Source organism: Oppia nitens, unplaced genomic scaffold, assembly GCF_028296485.1.
Source record: "Oppia nitens isolate AA-2021 unplaced genomic scaffold, nextdenovo-longstitch-racon4-pilon3 scaffold2_pilon_pilon_pilon, whole genome shotgun sequence".
Lineage (NCBI taxonomy): Eukaryota > Metazoa > Arthropoda > Arachnida > Sarcoptiformes > Oppiidae > Oppia > Oppia nitens.
Window position 1 is genome coordinate 5,109,367 of NW_026533210.1, and position 16,020 is coordinate 5,125,386.

At 25.1% G+C, this 16,020-nt stretch overlaps 4 protein-coding genes across 4 annotated transcripts; 2 read left to right on the forward strand and 2 right to left on the reverse strand.

The window, feature by feature from the left end:
• The first annotated feature begins 1,322 nt into the window (after window positions 1-1,322).
• LOC128955279 (nucleolar protein 58-like) lies at window positions 1,323-2,597 on the forward strand. Its single transcript, XM_054300934.1, has 3 exons — window positions 1,323-1,646; window positions 1,736-2,101; window positions 2,175-2,597. The coding sequence occupies exons 1-3, from the start codon at window positions 1,578-1,580 to the stop codon at window positions 2,529-2,531; spliced, it is 792 nt and encodes a 263-aa protein (XP_054156909.1). The 5' UTR covers window positions 1,323-1,577; the 3' UTR covers window positions 2,532-2,597.
• A 239-nt stretch (window positions 2,598-2,836) lies between these two features.
• On the reverse strand, window positions 2,837-5,005 carry LOC128955806 (glycoprotein 3-alpha-L-fucosyltransferase A-like). Its single transcript, XM_054301483.1, has 5 exons — window positions 4,968-5,005; window positions 4,498-4,906; window positions 3,473-3,819; window positions 3,247-3,387; window positions 2,837-3,167 (listed from the first exon to the last, which is right to left on the reverse strand). The coding sequence occupies exons 1-5, from the start codon at window positions 5,003-5,005 to the stop codon at window positions 2,837-2,839; spliced, it is 1,266 nt and encodes a 421-aa protein (XP_054157458.1).
• A 4,929-nt stretch (window positions 5,006-9,934) lies between these two features.
• Window positions 9,935-11,492, forward strand: LOC128955807 (UDP-xylose and UDP-N-acetylglucosamine transporter-like). Its single transcript, XM_054301484.1, has 5 exons — window positions 9,935-10,009; window positions 10,187-10,300; window positions 10,385-10,487; window positions 10,576-10,935; window positions 11,031-11,492. The coding sequence occupies exons 1-5, from the start codon at window positions 9,963-9,965 to the stop codon at window positions 11,490-11,492; spliced, it is 1,086 nt and encodes a 361-aa protein (XP_054157459.1). The 5' UTR covers window positions 9,935-9,962.
• Window positions 11,493-11,831: 339 nt separating this feature from the next.
• Window positions 11,832-13,021, reverse strand: LOC128955808 (decapping and exoribonuclease protein-like). The gene has a single exon (XM_054301485.1). The coding sequence runs from the start codon at window positions 12,981-12,983 to the stop codon at window positions 11,832-11,834; it is 1,152 nt and encodes a 383-aa protein (XP_054157460.1). The 5' UTR covers window positions 12,984-13,021.
• Between the last annotated feature and the right edge of the window lie 2,999 nt (window positions 13,022-16,020).

Here is a 16,020-nt window from a genome sequence, read left to right on the forward strand (position 1 = left end):
GTAAATATCTATTAAAATACTATTACAAGTTGTAATTTACAACTACTATTACTATTATAACTAAATACAAGTGTTATATTAATATTGTACATGACTTAGCACTGGAAAGTTATAATTAAGATTTTTAATAATTAAAATGAACCATGTCACATTAAATAATATATAATAAAATTTTCTTAATAAATATTATATTAAAATCTACAAAATTTTATAAAATACAGTATATTTATTAAAAATCTGATAACAATTACAACTACTGTACATTAAAAGTCAATTAAAATAATTTTCCTTTTATGTAATAATAAAAATATAAAATTGATAACAATGTCTATAAAATTTATTTTTGTTTATTTTAACAAATATAGAAACTTCCAAATTTTATCATTAAATCATATTACGGTATTATATTTTATAACTTTTCAAAAATTATTTTATTATGACATTAGATTGTGATATAAATATCTTATTATTAAATTTTATTAAATTATGTATTATTTTATTGTATTATCTATTTTTTTTATTATTTTTTTAATATAAATACACTACTGTATATAAAAAATAGAAAATACTTGCATTATAAGATTAAATAACAATATATTTATTATAAATGTAAAGTGATATCAAAACCTATTATATTTTTACGTAAATGCTATTATTTTTAGCTATTTTTATTTAGTCATAAAAAGACAAACAACGTGTGACTGATATGAGAGGATACGATATATGAGATACTAAATAGCAAAATGTCAGATATGTTTTAGTTCAATAAAAAAATATTATATAATATATATTATTGATAGAATAGCTAACATAATAGGAAATCATAGTCATGTCATAAATAATTAGAAAAATATTTGAATCAATTTTTCTCAACTATTTATCAATCAATTTAATATGAATGCTATTTTTGAAATTATATTTATCAACAAAAAATAAATTAGTAATTATTAGAAAATTCACCTCTCTTGTTTATCATTGACTATTGACGCTCATTATTAAGATAAAAATTGTTAATTAAATATTAAAAATAATTCATATATCAATTATACAGTTTAATCAATATATATACATAAGTGCAAGTATATTAATTATTATTTAGTTAATAATAAATTATAAACTTTTATATATATATATTTCAATAAACACCACTTGAATGACTAAATTAACAAATATATATAGTATTTACGTAAATAGGAGGGAAAGATAGATAGCAGGGACTGGGAGTTCACTGAAAGACCCCGAGTCTAGTACTGTAATAACGTCAACAGTTTCTGTGTTTGGAAAACAATAAAACTTTATTAATATATATATTATAAACTGATAATAACAAGTAATGACACGTCTATTAAGGCATTGATTAACTGCTATATAATGTGAGAGTATTTTTCAGTTAAAATTATTATTATATTTTGTGAATTTATTTGTTAAATATTTTTCATTAATCGTTTGTGTGTCCATCGAGTTAAACGTCTCCTATAAATATTGTGCCAAATATTTTCTTAATAATTATATATTTAATACTCAATTGTTTTTTTTGTGAAATCTATTAATTATTTAGAAATTATAAATCATTAAAAATGAAATACTTATTATTGACATTAATTGTTTCATTATTAGTCGTCAGTTTATATGCGGCCAAATCTGCTGTAAGTTTTTTAAAAAAAATTAAAACCTATTCAATAGTTTATTAATTTTTCAATTATTTTTCTTTAAAATCAAAATGAATGACAATTAGGAAACACGAAAAACTGACAAAAGACGTGAAAAAGTGGTCGAAGAAGCGGCAGCTGAGGAACCGGCAGTCGAGTCCAATGATGTAGAAGTGGCGGCAGAAGAAAAGGAAGAAGAGGTCGCTGTAGTCGAAAATGAACCCGAATTGACACAAGAAGTAGTGGCCGAAGACACCAAACCAGTGCAGCCAAAGAAGTCGCAGCTGAAGAATGCAAAGAAAGTGAAGACAACACCAAAGAAAGAGGCAAAGGCTAAGTCTGTGGCAACTCAGGAGTCAGAAGTAGTGGCACAGGAAGTGAAAGAGGAGGAGGAGGAGCCGGTTGCTGAGGAACAGGAGAAACAAAATTGCCCGAAAAAGTCTGAGAAAAAGGTAATAATTTTGTTAATTGACTTTTTCATTGACAACAAAATATAATATAATTTATTATTTAATGACTTGTTAGGACACACAGGGATGCGGCAAACAAACTAAATCTGTGGTCAAAGAAGTGGTCGACAGTGAGACAGAACAAGAGGTTCAGAAACAAGAGAAGAAGACTAAGACTGATAAAAATCAGAAGAAAACGACGACTACTACTAATGAATCTGAAGTGAAGAATCAACAAAAGACTGGACAAAAGAAACAACAGAAGAATGAAAACAAACAGAAGAATAATAATAGCGACAGAACTAAGAGAAATGCCGACAAAAATAAGGACCAAAAGGGAAAAAATGGTAAACAAAACAAACAAAAGAATAATAATAATAACAAAAAGGATAACAAAAAGTCTGGAAAATCGGACAAAAAGTCTAAAAAGTGATTGAATTTTCTGTTTAAATGTCATTCAAAATCCTAATCACATTTTTTAAGCATAAAATTTTCTGTGTTTTTAGTTTTTAATTTAATATATAATTAATTTTTTCTCTAATTTAAACAAATTTGATTTTAATATTTTATTTATATAAATATATATATATATAGAAAACATTTTTAATTAAAAAATATTCAATAATAAAATCATTAACATTTTTTAGTCTATTTAAAATTTAAATGATATAACATAACAAAAATGATAATTGATTAATGATAAATTATTTAGTGATGATAAATTAATATAAAAGCTAATTATTCCTCAATCGACATACTAGTCCACGTTATCGGTACACACGTACCCTCCGGTTCCCACCAATTTTGTAGACTTTTATAGTATCGAGGACTGGGAGGCGCGTGCAATAGAGCGCATACCCGACACCACATAAATATTTCCTTTAGCTCACCGATTCCTTTCCACGCAAAGTATTCATTATACAGATGGTCATCGTTGTCGAGCTTATGTAGATAATTGGCCAACTCTTTAGGCGATTTAAAATCATCGACGTGTATGTATGAGTGCGGTGGTGCTAACTGTTTATAGGTGTCCGGATGGGCGCCCATCACTATTGGCACTATATTATGGCTAGTTATTATAAAATAATATTAATTAAATAATTAAAATTATTAATTGTATTTAATATATTTTAAAAAGTAAATCATACGCCAATCCATTGATCCAAAACTTTTCGGTGATATAGTCTTTACAATTAGAGTTTTCAAATGACAAATAAAACTTGTAATCCCTGTCCAACATTTGCTGACACAAATCGTTATCTTTTTTTAGACATTTTTTAGTACCACACCTTTTAGATAATTCATTAGAAATACAATAAATTTATGTTAAAAAATTACGGTAATAATAATAATAAAAACTAAAGTATAACATACTGGCCATAGATGTCGACCTCAATATATTTGGCCAGTTGGTTGGCGTACTCCAGCCGTTTATTAGCCGCAAAACAGTTGGACACAAACCAGGCCACTTTTTTCGTCTTATTTCGGCCATAATTTGGCCGCTGACTAGTAGTGGTCACCCTATTGCGGGTCTGATCTTCATAGGGATAGAACTTGTAGTACGGCGTCGATATTTCCGAGTCGTGTCGATAAGTGGCCGTCCAATTGAAGGCATTGTCGGGACCGAGTAGTTGTATGTTAGCGGCCGACTCGATCTCAAATTTCAGCCAAATTTGATGGGACGGCCGATCCTTTTCCAGATCATTAAATCCGTATCGATTCTAAACATAATATTAAAGTTATTATGAAGTTATAGTTATTATCGGTAATTGACTTCACGTTTCTATACTATACGATAAAATTTATAAATTTTTATTGTCTAATTAAATTGAATAAAATTATATATTATTTTCTAAATAATCATTTAAACTATAAATTATTGAATTAAAAATTTTTTTTGTTGCCCTAGTCTATCAAATTATTATAAATAAATATTTTAATAATATTGATTTGATTGTAATTTCCAATAATAATGTAGATGCAATTGTTAATTTTTTTAAAAATATTTACCCAGTATACCAAACCAATATAAAAACTAAAAAAAAATAATAATACCGTAAATACTTTTAGATAAATCTATATATAAATGTGTTGTTATTCTGTGTTTTCAAAGTGTCACTAAACAACAAAATTAATTACAACAACAAAACTAAAACACAATACAAAACAATCAATATATTGATTTGTCTCAAAGCCCTACTTTTGTCTTTTATATAATAATTTATAACATATATCATACATATTGTACATATAAACAGACACTACCAACAACTGGAAAGTTGTTTTGAAAAAAAAATAAATATATGAATATTATAGCTGTTTATTGTTTTTTTAACATTTATATTCAATTTATTTTATTTTGTTAACAACTTTCCAGTAAAGTCTATAATTATATATACCTTAAAAAATATTAGATCCGCTTTTGGGGCGTCTTTTGACGGCACCAATAGACAGGTACTGACCGGACACCTGAGAAACTCTTTGCGACCCAACGACAGCTTCCAGTCTATATCAGTGGTACTCAAAAATATCTTTTTAAATCGCTTAAGATTTCTATCGTAATTCTCGGGAACATACATAAGCTGATTGACCACCCGATCTTCAACGGTATTATTGGCTGGTATTTCCTCCGGCCAGAGAGCTAGCTTAGTAGCCTCGCGGCCGGTTAGTCTGGCCGTACCGTTAGATAAAAACCATAGCCTTTCTGTGCGATTATAATATGTTATCTTTGGATGCAATGAAGGATTGATCACCACTTTTTCGGCCACTAATTTAGTTTTATTAACCACTGGCACCGGTAGATCTAAACTACCTTTTTAGGAGTTGTTGTCACTGGTGGTGGTGGCGGCGGCGGTGATAATTGACGTACTGTTGATGGCATTGATTTCCAATGAATAGATTTATCATTAGTAATAAGTTTTTGAAAAATGTTTAAACTTTCTGATGACTTATCGGTAGTGTAATAGTAGTCATCATTATTTAATGAGTGATACTTTTCTAATAAATTAATGTCAAATACGTTGACCGACACTACGATAATCACAATTAACGTAAAAATAGTTATGAATAATAGCGTTGAATAAGTCGATAGATTTCTTAGTCTAATAAATACTAATCGTTGTAATGAAAACATATTGTTATTATCTAATTATTAATACAATTGAAATACAATTTTATAATTAATTTTTTATTAATTTTTAAATTATTTAATAATATTACTGTTATTTAAGAATAATAATAACAATTTGTAGCCATATTGTAATATATAATTAAAAATGTTGACTTTATAGTCATATTTGTTGGTTAAACATATTTCTATTAAATAATTGCTTACAGTATTTACTATAAATTTATTCTGGATAAATTATTGTTAAACATTTCATACAGATAACTTGTAGGATATGGTAGATTCAAAGCACATGTAGATTTTTTTTTGTTTTGGTAGCACCAGTGATAAAAATTGATTTATTTTTAGTGGTTTTCAATATTTAATAAAAAAAACTTTTTATTAAATAGCAAACATTACAGTTATTTTATTTAGTACTATGTGTGTAGATTTTAATACAAAAAATAATTAATAAGTTTTTTTGTTGTAAAATAAATTATTTTATTGTAATATCCGTAGCAATAAAACAATTAATTAAGAATTTCAACTATAAAAGAATATTTTAAACATAATAATTAATTAATTAATACAATATTTTTTTCATAATTAATTAAAATTTTCATATAAATTGATGAAATTTCATTTTATAAATAACATTGGTCTCAAAATAAATATTTAACATTGATTTTAACTATGTTTATAATTAACTTTATTATTATTATATTTTAGATGTAAACAAAAATGAAATTTTTTTAAAAAAATTGCACATCACCATAACTAATAAATATTATTAACAATTTAATATTAATTTTTTTAGTTATTCAACATTTTATTTAAAACACATATTTACTAGTAATAAAAAATATTTAATGAAAACATAACATTATATATACACGTCATTTAACCATTTGTTTGAAACAAACAGTATTTATATTAATAAAATAAATTTATATTATATAAAAAATATTAATATTAATAATAATTTATATAAGAGTTTGTTCTAATTATATAATATATATATATATATTAATGAAATTTACACAATTTTTTTATATAATCATCACTACAAACTAATCAAAAGTACTTTTATTTAGTAATAATAATATAATTAAAATATTGTATCTCTAGTTTCATTAAAATTCAATACATTAGTAAAAAGTAAATCATTTTAGCATATTATTATTATTATTATTATTATTATTAYTATTAATTTTTTATATTGTAATAGTGTATTGTAAAAGTTACAAAATTGTACAGTATGTCACTTATTATTATTATTATTACTATTATTACACATTTTTATTATTTATTGATTTTTTACTATTTAGTTAGCTAGTACATTATACAGTATATACTTTATATACAGTATACAATAGTRTTGACTATTTGCCAGTTAGTACAGCTGATATTGAATTGCAATAAATTAGATTAAATTACTGGCATTTTAATATTTTTTTTGTATCTATAATATTCATTTAAATAAAATAAAAATTTTTAATTACTTTTATATAAAAAACACTATTGCATCGAAATAAATTATGTTAACAAATGCAAAATGTTTTATACAGTAGTATTCATAATAATTGCCATACAATAAAAATTAAATATTACTAAATTAAAATAAAACCGCTATATATAACATATTATCACATACAGTATATATGGTATAAATTTATATATATATATAGTATATAAGCATTTAATGTGAATATAACAAATGTTATGTAAACAACATTGTTGGAATTAATTCATAAATAATTTGATATTGTTTATTTAGTAAATTGATTTACCAAAAAAATAACAAAAAGCAAAATAATTACAATTGAGTAMTAATACAATAGAAAATTATTTAAATGCATACATTTATGGTAATATTGGTTATATACCCTTAAGGGAATTATTTGCCAATATTGAAACACATATTATTATTACTAATAAAATAYGGTATTTATACAGTAATTTAGTTATAATAYTATAAATAATAGATATATATGTAAGAATATGTAAGAAAATAAATAGAAAGATAATGATGAATTATTRAATATATTATTTTTTATTATTATTATTATTATCATAATTTATTATGAGTAATGTATATATTTTGATATCAATTRTCTGTAAAAAATAATTGTCAATTAATCTATCTATTAATGAGAATGCAATAAAATAAATATAAATATTTTTTTAATTCGCAGTTTTTTTAATAAATTTTTTTATATAAATATGMAATAAAATAAATTTAACGTAATATCGTTTAGTCAATTATATATAAAYGTTTATTTAAATTGTTTTATTTTATTTTTAAATTAGTTTTTATAGTTAGTATASTGTTGTATAAAGTTAATTTGAATTAGTTTTGTTRTTTTATAAAAATGTAATTTAATAATATAGATTATTAGATTAAATTAATGAATCGACTTACAAACATTTTGTTTAAATGCAAGTAAAAATATRACAATATATTTATATATTTATTTATTAATATATAAAGTATCWGTATATTTATTATTTRAAAATTTCTAAACTAAATAATACAATAAATAGATAATATTTGTAATTTAATTTATTAATAAATATATGGTATAATTTCTATATTCTTTTCAAATATARTATTTTTTATTAATASYATATTTTGTGCAAAAAAATATATGTGACTAATAGTAAGTACAGTACCGGTATTATAAAGTTGTATAGTTTTTTTTGGCAAACATTRCAATCATCACAATATATGATAAAATAACATTTTAAAATCAWTGCTAACATTAATAGTATTTAGTTTATAGAAATTCATTTTTTAACAAAAAAATTGTTTTAAAAGTTAAATAAGTGGTTTTTGAAAAAAATAATGTTTATAATATTATTTGATAAAACAAAATTTGTAATAAATATCCAATTCATAATAAATATCAACAATAATATATTATAGAATCTATAATCTAATATTTATGAAAAAAAATTTAAAATATAGAGATTATTTAAATGTCTAAAATTATTTAAWCAACAATTACAAAAAAWATYWAAAATTTATGTTATTAAATTAAGGTATTAAATAATTAAAACAATTAACATTGAAGYAATTGTTCAATTAATATCAAAATAAAAWTGTTTTTATAATAACWTATCTWGGTAATTGTATAAAAGTAATTTTTTAAAAAATAGTATCATGCTAAATTCATAGATGTCTCTCATAATTGTTTAATGACACAAATAGTGTTAATATTATTTTTTTGATCAACAATTTACGTGTATTAATGTTTTACTTATTTACTATTGAAWTGAATCAAATAGGGTTTACTTTTATATWTATATAAAATATCACATTATTTATGCATTAATTTATATAAACATTTACTTTTYATAATATTTTTTTTATACAACTYTTGACATGTGTTTTATTAATATATGATATAATGATTTTATTTTTGATTTAATTGATATGATTTAACAAAAAACTGTTATACAAAAAAATACCTGTTTTTTATACATAATGTTTTGTTGACTTTTTTGTTGTTGTTGTTGTAATTATATTATGATATATCATATATTATTTTTTTTTATTGAAATTATATCYAACAAAAGTCTACATTTCAAATTTATAATTATGTAATATAATTAACCTAGACATTAAWTATGATTTATTTATTTATTATTATTTTTGATAAAATAAAATTAYAAAAATGTAAGTTTTTAAAAAATAAATAAATATTTATTATAATTTTTAAATAGTTTATTAATTATTTCATTACTTACAACAGTATTTCATATCTTATATTTTGTAAAATACATTTTGTAATTAATAAAAAAAATGTATAAATTATAAAATCTAATATAATATTGAAATTAATTTTCTATATTATAATATATRTGTCTGTGTGTAAATATTATCGATTTTTAATATATATATATATAATTTTTATATATGATAATATAATTTTCTATATCATGATAACTTTGTGATGTAAATATTAATTTAACAAATATTTAATAGTATATATATATATATACAAAAATTTACTCATTTAATATCTAGGTTATTTGTACAATTTTGTTTTATAAAGTTTAATTTTGATCACTGGTATAGATATAATTTTTTCAAATAAATTAAAGTTAATTAGTATATACAGTATATTATTTTAGTTAATAAAATAATTATTGTTTATAGAAAAATATGTTTTTATATATACAGTATATAAACATTATATTAGTTTACGTGCTATTAATAATACCTGTAATAATAATTATGATATAATATTGAATTTTTATTTTTTGTTTGTAAATTTGCTCAATTAAATATTGCTATTTAAATATTATATTATATTTGCATTTTTTGTTTATTACAGTACTRWATAATATTACCGGTATATGTTTTATTTCAATGAATTATTTTCATTATTAAATGTATAATAAAATCGCAATATAAATATAAATAACATATTTTTATCATATTATTTCTTTTTTTATCATATATTTTATGTGACAGATATTATTTCAAAAAATAAATAAATAATAATTTAATAATTATCTGCTTATAATAAAATGTATTATTATTAAGCAATTATTGTATTAATATGATAGAAACAGTATTGTTTTATTTTTAATAAATAAAATTTATATTRAAATTTTTTACTGCAKTGATATACAAAAATAATTTATATAATAATAATAATTTTTAAATATGAATATTTGTATGTATTAATCAAATTATATGATATTTATGATAATAGTGTGATGTATGTGCCGATTGTTATCGCTATTGTAATGATATCCTGTTGTCTGAATGTCATATTTCTCGAAGCAATTATCAGGTTAGCTATGAATAGCCAKTCATTCAATTAAATAATAATTTTCATATAAAATTCATAATTTCTAGTAATCTATTTAGCCTATTAATTATCTAATTTATTTATAAAATTATTATTATACAGTATAAATCAAAAATYGTAAATACATTTTTACCAAATAATATTTTTTGTTTATTGTAGACAATCCCCGGGCAGTGGAAATCTCATAACTTTTGCTCAGTTTTTATTTATAGCAATTGAAGGATTTATATTTACCACCAATTTTTGTACTAAAAATCCTGTAATACCTATTAGGTTTGTATAATTTTTGTTGTTGAAAAATAGTTAAAATTTRTAWTKATTTTTTATTTGTTTTTTTCATTTATTGTKTAAATTTAGAAAATATCTAACATTAGTAATATTCTTCTTTTTGGTGAACGTGTCCAACAACTATGCGCTCAACTTTAAGATATCGGTTCCCTTGCATATCATATTCAGATCCGTATGTCTCGTGTAATGTCTATGTGTTTATGTCTAATGAATTAATTGTCTAATTGAGTGTCTGGTTGTGTTTATATTTAATAATAAAGGGCTCATTGATGGCTAACATGGTGTTGGGTATTATGATACTTAAGCGACAATACACTACATGCAAGTATCTATCCGTAGCCATCATTACCATTGGCATCATAATGGCTACAATGGCTTCGTCGTCRTCATCGCCAAAACTGAGCACCAGTGCCAAAGATAGTGCCAAATTGTCTACCGGTTCCCATATATCAGGTCCCGAAGCTGCAGCTTTTATCAAGCGTCACACAGCAGCTTATGATTATACGATAGGCATATCATTGTTATCATTTGCGCTGATAATGTCGGCCCGTATGGGCATCTTTCAGGAGGTGCTGTTTACAACATACGGTAAATATCCGAAAGAGGCTGTCTTTTATCAGGTATTAGTYACYATCATGTTTGCATTATTGATACTATTACCGGTAATGTTATTTATCTATTTTTTTAATTATTTTTTTAAATAACATATCCATAGCACGCCCTATCGCTACCCGGTTTTATACTTATGATACCTGACATATACAATCAAATGGTGATATTTAATGATTCCGAACCAACATTTTTAAACATACCGTGCCTTTGGTTATACCTTATAATTAATATGATTACACAATATTTTTGTATAATGTATGTCATGGTATTGATGAGTGAATGCACKTCCCTAACGGTGACACTGGTATTAACCATCCGAAAGTTTATATCACTGATTATATCAATATTTTATTTTCAAAATCCATTTACAACTGTCCACTGGTTTGCCACACTATTGGTGTTTAGCGGTTCACTATTATTCATGGATCTTCCGATTGTCAACCAATTTATCTTCCGAGTGACCACTGCTGTGACCACTGGCTTTCGTTATCGTCRACTGGAAAATGTGATAACAATTAATCCTGAATTACGTRAATCTGATAAATCATCTGAAAGTGAATCTTAATTTTTTTTTTTTTTTAATTTATTAACTTATTATTTCKTTACACTGTTRTTAATTTAACGATAATATAATTTATTACATTTCAATTATTTACTTCAAATCTTGTTCAATGTTAATATAATTGTATATTTTTTTAATATATAGTATTATTTATAATAAAAAAAATCAAGTGATTAAATTACCGTAAAGTATATGATTTATATATATTAAAAAAAAAATATTATATTTAATAATCTTTTAAATTTTAGTTTTATAATTATATGCATACTTAATGAATAGATATTATTTTGATTTTTTTAAAAAAATTATAKTTATAATGAATTGAATGAATTATTTTAAGCATTAATTGGCATATTTTTGGACGTATTTGTCGTCAAGTATACGGAAAATTCCCGGTTCTTCCAGTTTGGTATACGTGACACCAATTTGTGGTCTGAATTCAAACCGGTAGACAACATTCGGGTTGTCTTCGGCAACGACCTGTTTGACAAACGACAAGAATCGGTATAAAAAGTTAAGACATTCATTGGGTGACCAAAAACATCGGTAGTTATGCAAYGAATCGACAGAAATACGTTGCAATTGATTGACTCTGAAGTTGTTATCCCTATAACCGAAATAAATGGTAGGAATGCCTACGAGATAGCACTGAGACCACCATTTCATCTGTTTGAACGGCTTTAATGAAGTGGTTGTCTTAATTTCGACAAACTGGTCGACAGTAGCYGACTCGGGTCGGGCATCGCGTGTCAGGCAATCGACTTCACCCGAGATGACTATCTTATGACTCTTACCGCTGAATACGTCATTCAATTGTGTCTTAACAATACCRACGTAACCGCTTCTGTCATTAATGAASACTTGGGAATCGTTTGGCCGATTCKGGTCATCGCTGGTTATGTATTGTTCGAATCGATGACCACTGAAACTAATTCKATTGAACTCTTCGTCCGGCGGCGGCTGTGGTTTGCGGTAATCAAACAAATAGATGTTTCCGCGAAACTTTGTGGCYGTTATGATCAACGGCTCGTATTTTTCATAMGGAAAYGTCATGATATAGGCCAGTGGTGTGCGGCCACAGAAAAAATCGGTGTCCACCAGTTGTTCATAGGATGCGGTCGGCTGCGGGCGATAACCCTTATCAATCCATTCGCCCATTTTATAGACATTAGTCGACATTGATTTAGTCCAATYGATTCCCTGGACGTATCCTTCCAGTAGATCCATGGGTTTGACTGTATTCGCGGGTAAGTGTATATACTTGACCAGTGRYCGGTCAAATACCATCCGATGATTGCTGTCCAACGAGTATTCACCAATTTTGACCGGTTTGTCTCTGGTCACCGATACTGGTCGTCGTTGATCACCATTACCATTGATGGCTAACAGTTGATCGGTTGGTTTGTATCGCCAACTGTTATCGTTGAAGATTTCTGACCACTCTTTGTCAGTAATATTTCGGACAATTTTCGGTTCATGTTTTTCGGTCATCATTTTCTTTTCAGGACAAATACAGTATGTTTTGTGTGATATCTCTTATATTGGGTATAATATCCACACAACTAATGATTTTTTATTATTTAAAAGAAAAATCAAACTTTTTTTCAGACAAAAAAATGCTTTTTTATAGACTAACTAAATATAAGTGTAATATTTGAGACAAAGGCTATGATTTTTTCAATGATTTTTTTATTTAATTGTTAATAAATTTTGTTTTTTGGGCGCAAAATCTTTAAAAAACAATTTTTAAATGTAATAATTGTTTTCTCATTAATTTCAGGCCTTTTTTATTGAAGACAATGTGTTTGTCAGTTATGTATAATAATATTTTGTCCACAAAAATAAAGTTTCAGTCCATTATAWAGCTATTGCATCAACAATATAGAGGTAGTTGTAAATGTATGCCATTATCTTAAAACATGACTGATTAATGGCTAAATAATTTATTTATTTGATCAATAATATTATGAAAAATTAAAAAAAAAGTTACCAATGAYAAAGTTATAAATAATATTAAACYGAATAATATTGTAATTAATAATTTTATAAAATTTATTTTAAAATTAGCCAGATAATTGATGGTTGACTGTTCAAAAAAAAATATATTRGCAAATAATTAGTCSACTGAATTATCTGGCTAATTAATAAATAATCAATTACAATATTATCCAGTATAATATAATTAATAAATTTTTAATTAATTATTATTTGAATCTAATAAACAATTGACCCAGATAATTAAAATCAATAGAGTCTAAATTTTTAGTCTTATCCAATTAAATATATGATTTATAGTTAGAAATAAATATATTCATTTTCATTTAAAATATTATATAATCAATATATAGTATAATTGATTAAAATAATTTAATATTTTATTATTATTAACAATAATAATATATTTGTATTTACTATTTTATAATAGTTTATAATATTTATTTATTTTCTATATTTTTGGATAAACTTTTCGTGAATCACACGAAAAACTCCCGGTTCTTCCAGTTTAGTATATGTAACACCAATTTCGGGTCTAAACTCGAACCGATAGACAACATCCGGATTATCGTCGGCGACGACCTGTTTGACAAACGACAAGAATYGSTGCAAAAAGTTAAGACAAACATCCGGTGACCAAAACATTGAGTTTTCGGTCAGTTCGGTAACATCAATGTGCTTGACTTGTCTGACCCGAAATTCGTTGATACAAAAGTCCAACTATTATAGTGGAAAGGCCTACAATAAATGTCTGAGACCACCATTTTTTTCTAATATTTTCATTCAACTGATGGCTAATCTTCAACTCGACAAACTGGTCGACATCAGTCCTCTCTGGTCTCACATTTCGTTTAATACAATCCATTGAACACGAAATGACTAATTTGTGTGACTGTCCGCTAATATTGTCATTGAGTTTGGTCTTCAATAGTGTTACATAACTATAGCGATTGTCATTGTTTTGAAATGTYTCATCAGTAGTAGTAGTAGTAGTACGACGACAATGAYTGGTATTATTGGTGGTCATGTAATATCTGAACCGATGATTACAATAAGCGWTTTGTTTMAAYWTTTTATTGRGTGTCGACGATCGTCCAGTTTTATAATTATACAAATAGATGTTTCCGCGAAACTTAGTGGCCGTTACGATCATCAATTCGTTGACCTCATACGGAAATCTTAGAATATGCGATAGTAGTTCTCGGCTACAGAMAAAATCGGTATCCAATAGCGGTTGACCGGTCGGGACGTCYGGTCGGTAACATTTGTCAATCCATTCAAGTAATTCATRTACTTTAWTGGRCGRACAGACACTACTCGCAACACTATAATTRCCATYATTTTTATTATYATTWTYATTATYATTATCATAATCTTCGAGTAAATCCATACCRACTATATTATCGGAATATCTAGATATYTGACGGYTGACTSTTTGAATACCAAATGGCAATCCTTGTCCAACAGGTATTGACCTATTTTTTCGGGYTTTTCTCGGATAACGCTTTTCGTTTCATTTTTTATTATTGGCAATAGATTTTCATTTTTGAAATCCGACTTAAATATCTTTGACCACAATTGGCAATCAATTTCTTTAACAATTGTGTATTCATCAGACATTTTTATTAATGTATACTTTTTATTRTTCAATAAAATTATGATAATATAAATRTTTTTTTAATATAATTATCTAATGTTTTGTGCTTACTCTATGTATTTATAAATACTGTACATTATATATTGTTATGTGTAGTATTGTTTAGTTCCAGAGGAATGTCTACTCAGACAATAAACTAAATAGATATTATGAGAACTTCCCGTCTAATCGATACTAAACACTAGTAGATATGAGTCGTTATGAGACAGATATCCACTATAAGATCACCAGTTAAGTCGTTATTAGACCAACGGGTGATATAAGAGCCGATCTTGCAGTTGTGGTACACGAGTGGTAGCCAATGGGTTGATCCAAGCCTTCAATGTATGACAAACCAAATCTATGATCAGCGGAGCGGTATATCTGGTGAATCAGTGAACTTGATGGTCGGTGCCTGTAATGAATTGGTGGTCACATTTTTCACTGATGTAGGAATTTGGACACAAGATATCAATAATAGATTTTAACAATTAAAACAATGGTTAAAATAATGGTGGATAAGATAGTACACGTGTTGTACAGTATGTAATAAAAGTAAGTATAAAAGTATTGACTGAGAGGGATGTATGGTATAACTGGTACTAAGACACTAACTGCCTGTTTGACTGTTGTGTATTTATACTGTACAGAAACATTGATTTTTAGTTTGAATGTATACGGTTTGATATGATAGTTGGTAATTCATTGTGGTGCCAGTGAATGGTAACAATGACTGGTATTTATGAGGAATATGTAGATAAGGAATAAAGTATAAATGTACTAAAATAAATATAGTATTCAATACAATGCAAATAAAATGATAAAATTAATGGTAAAAATATAGTCATATTTTAATCCTCAACAATATAATCATTACATATTATAAGTTAAATATTTAAA

Excerpts from the sequence above, each read along its gene's own strand:
- LOC128955806 (XM_054301483.1), bottom strand. The coding sequence starts at position 5,005 with ATGATAAATCTATTCATTGGAAATCAATGCCATCAACA. Across the intron at positions 4,907-4,967 it reads GGAAATCAATGCCATCAACA|TTTAGATCTACCGGTGCCAG; the intron begins GTACGTCAATTA and ends CTAAAAAGGTAG. Across the intron at positions 3,168-3,246 it reads TTTTGGATCAATGGATTGGC|CCATAATATAGTGCCAATAG; the intron begins GTATGATTTACT and ends TATAATAACTAG.
- LOC128955279 (XM_054300934.1), top strand. The coding sequence starts at position 1,578 with ATGAAATACTTATTATTGACATTAATTGTTTCATTATTAGTCGTCAGT. Across the intron at positions 1,647-1,735 it reads TATATGCGGCCAAATCTGCT|GAAACACGAAAAACTGACAA; the intron begins GTAAGTTTTTTA and ends AATGACAATTAG. Across the intron at positions 2,102-2,174 it reads CGAAAAAGTCTGAGAAAAAG|GACACACAGGGATGCGGCAA; the intron begins GTAATAATTTTG and ends ATGACTTGTTAG.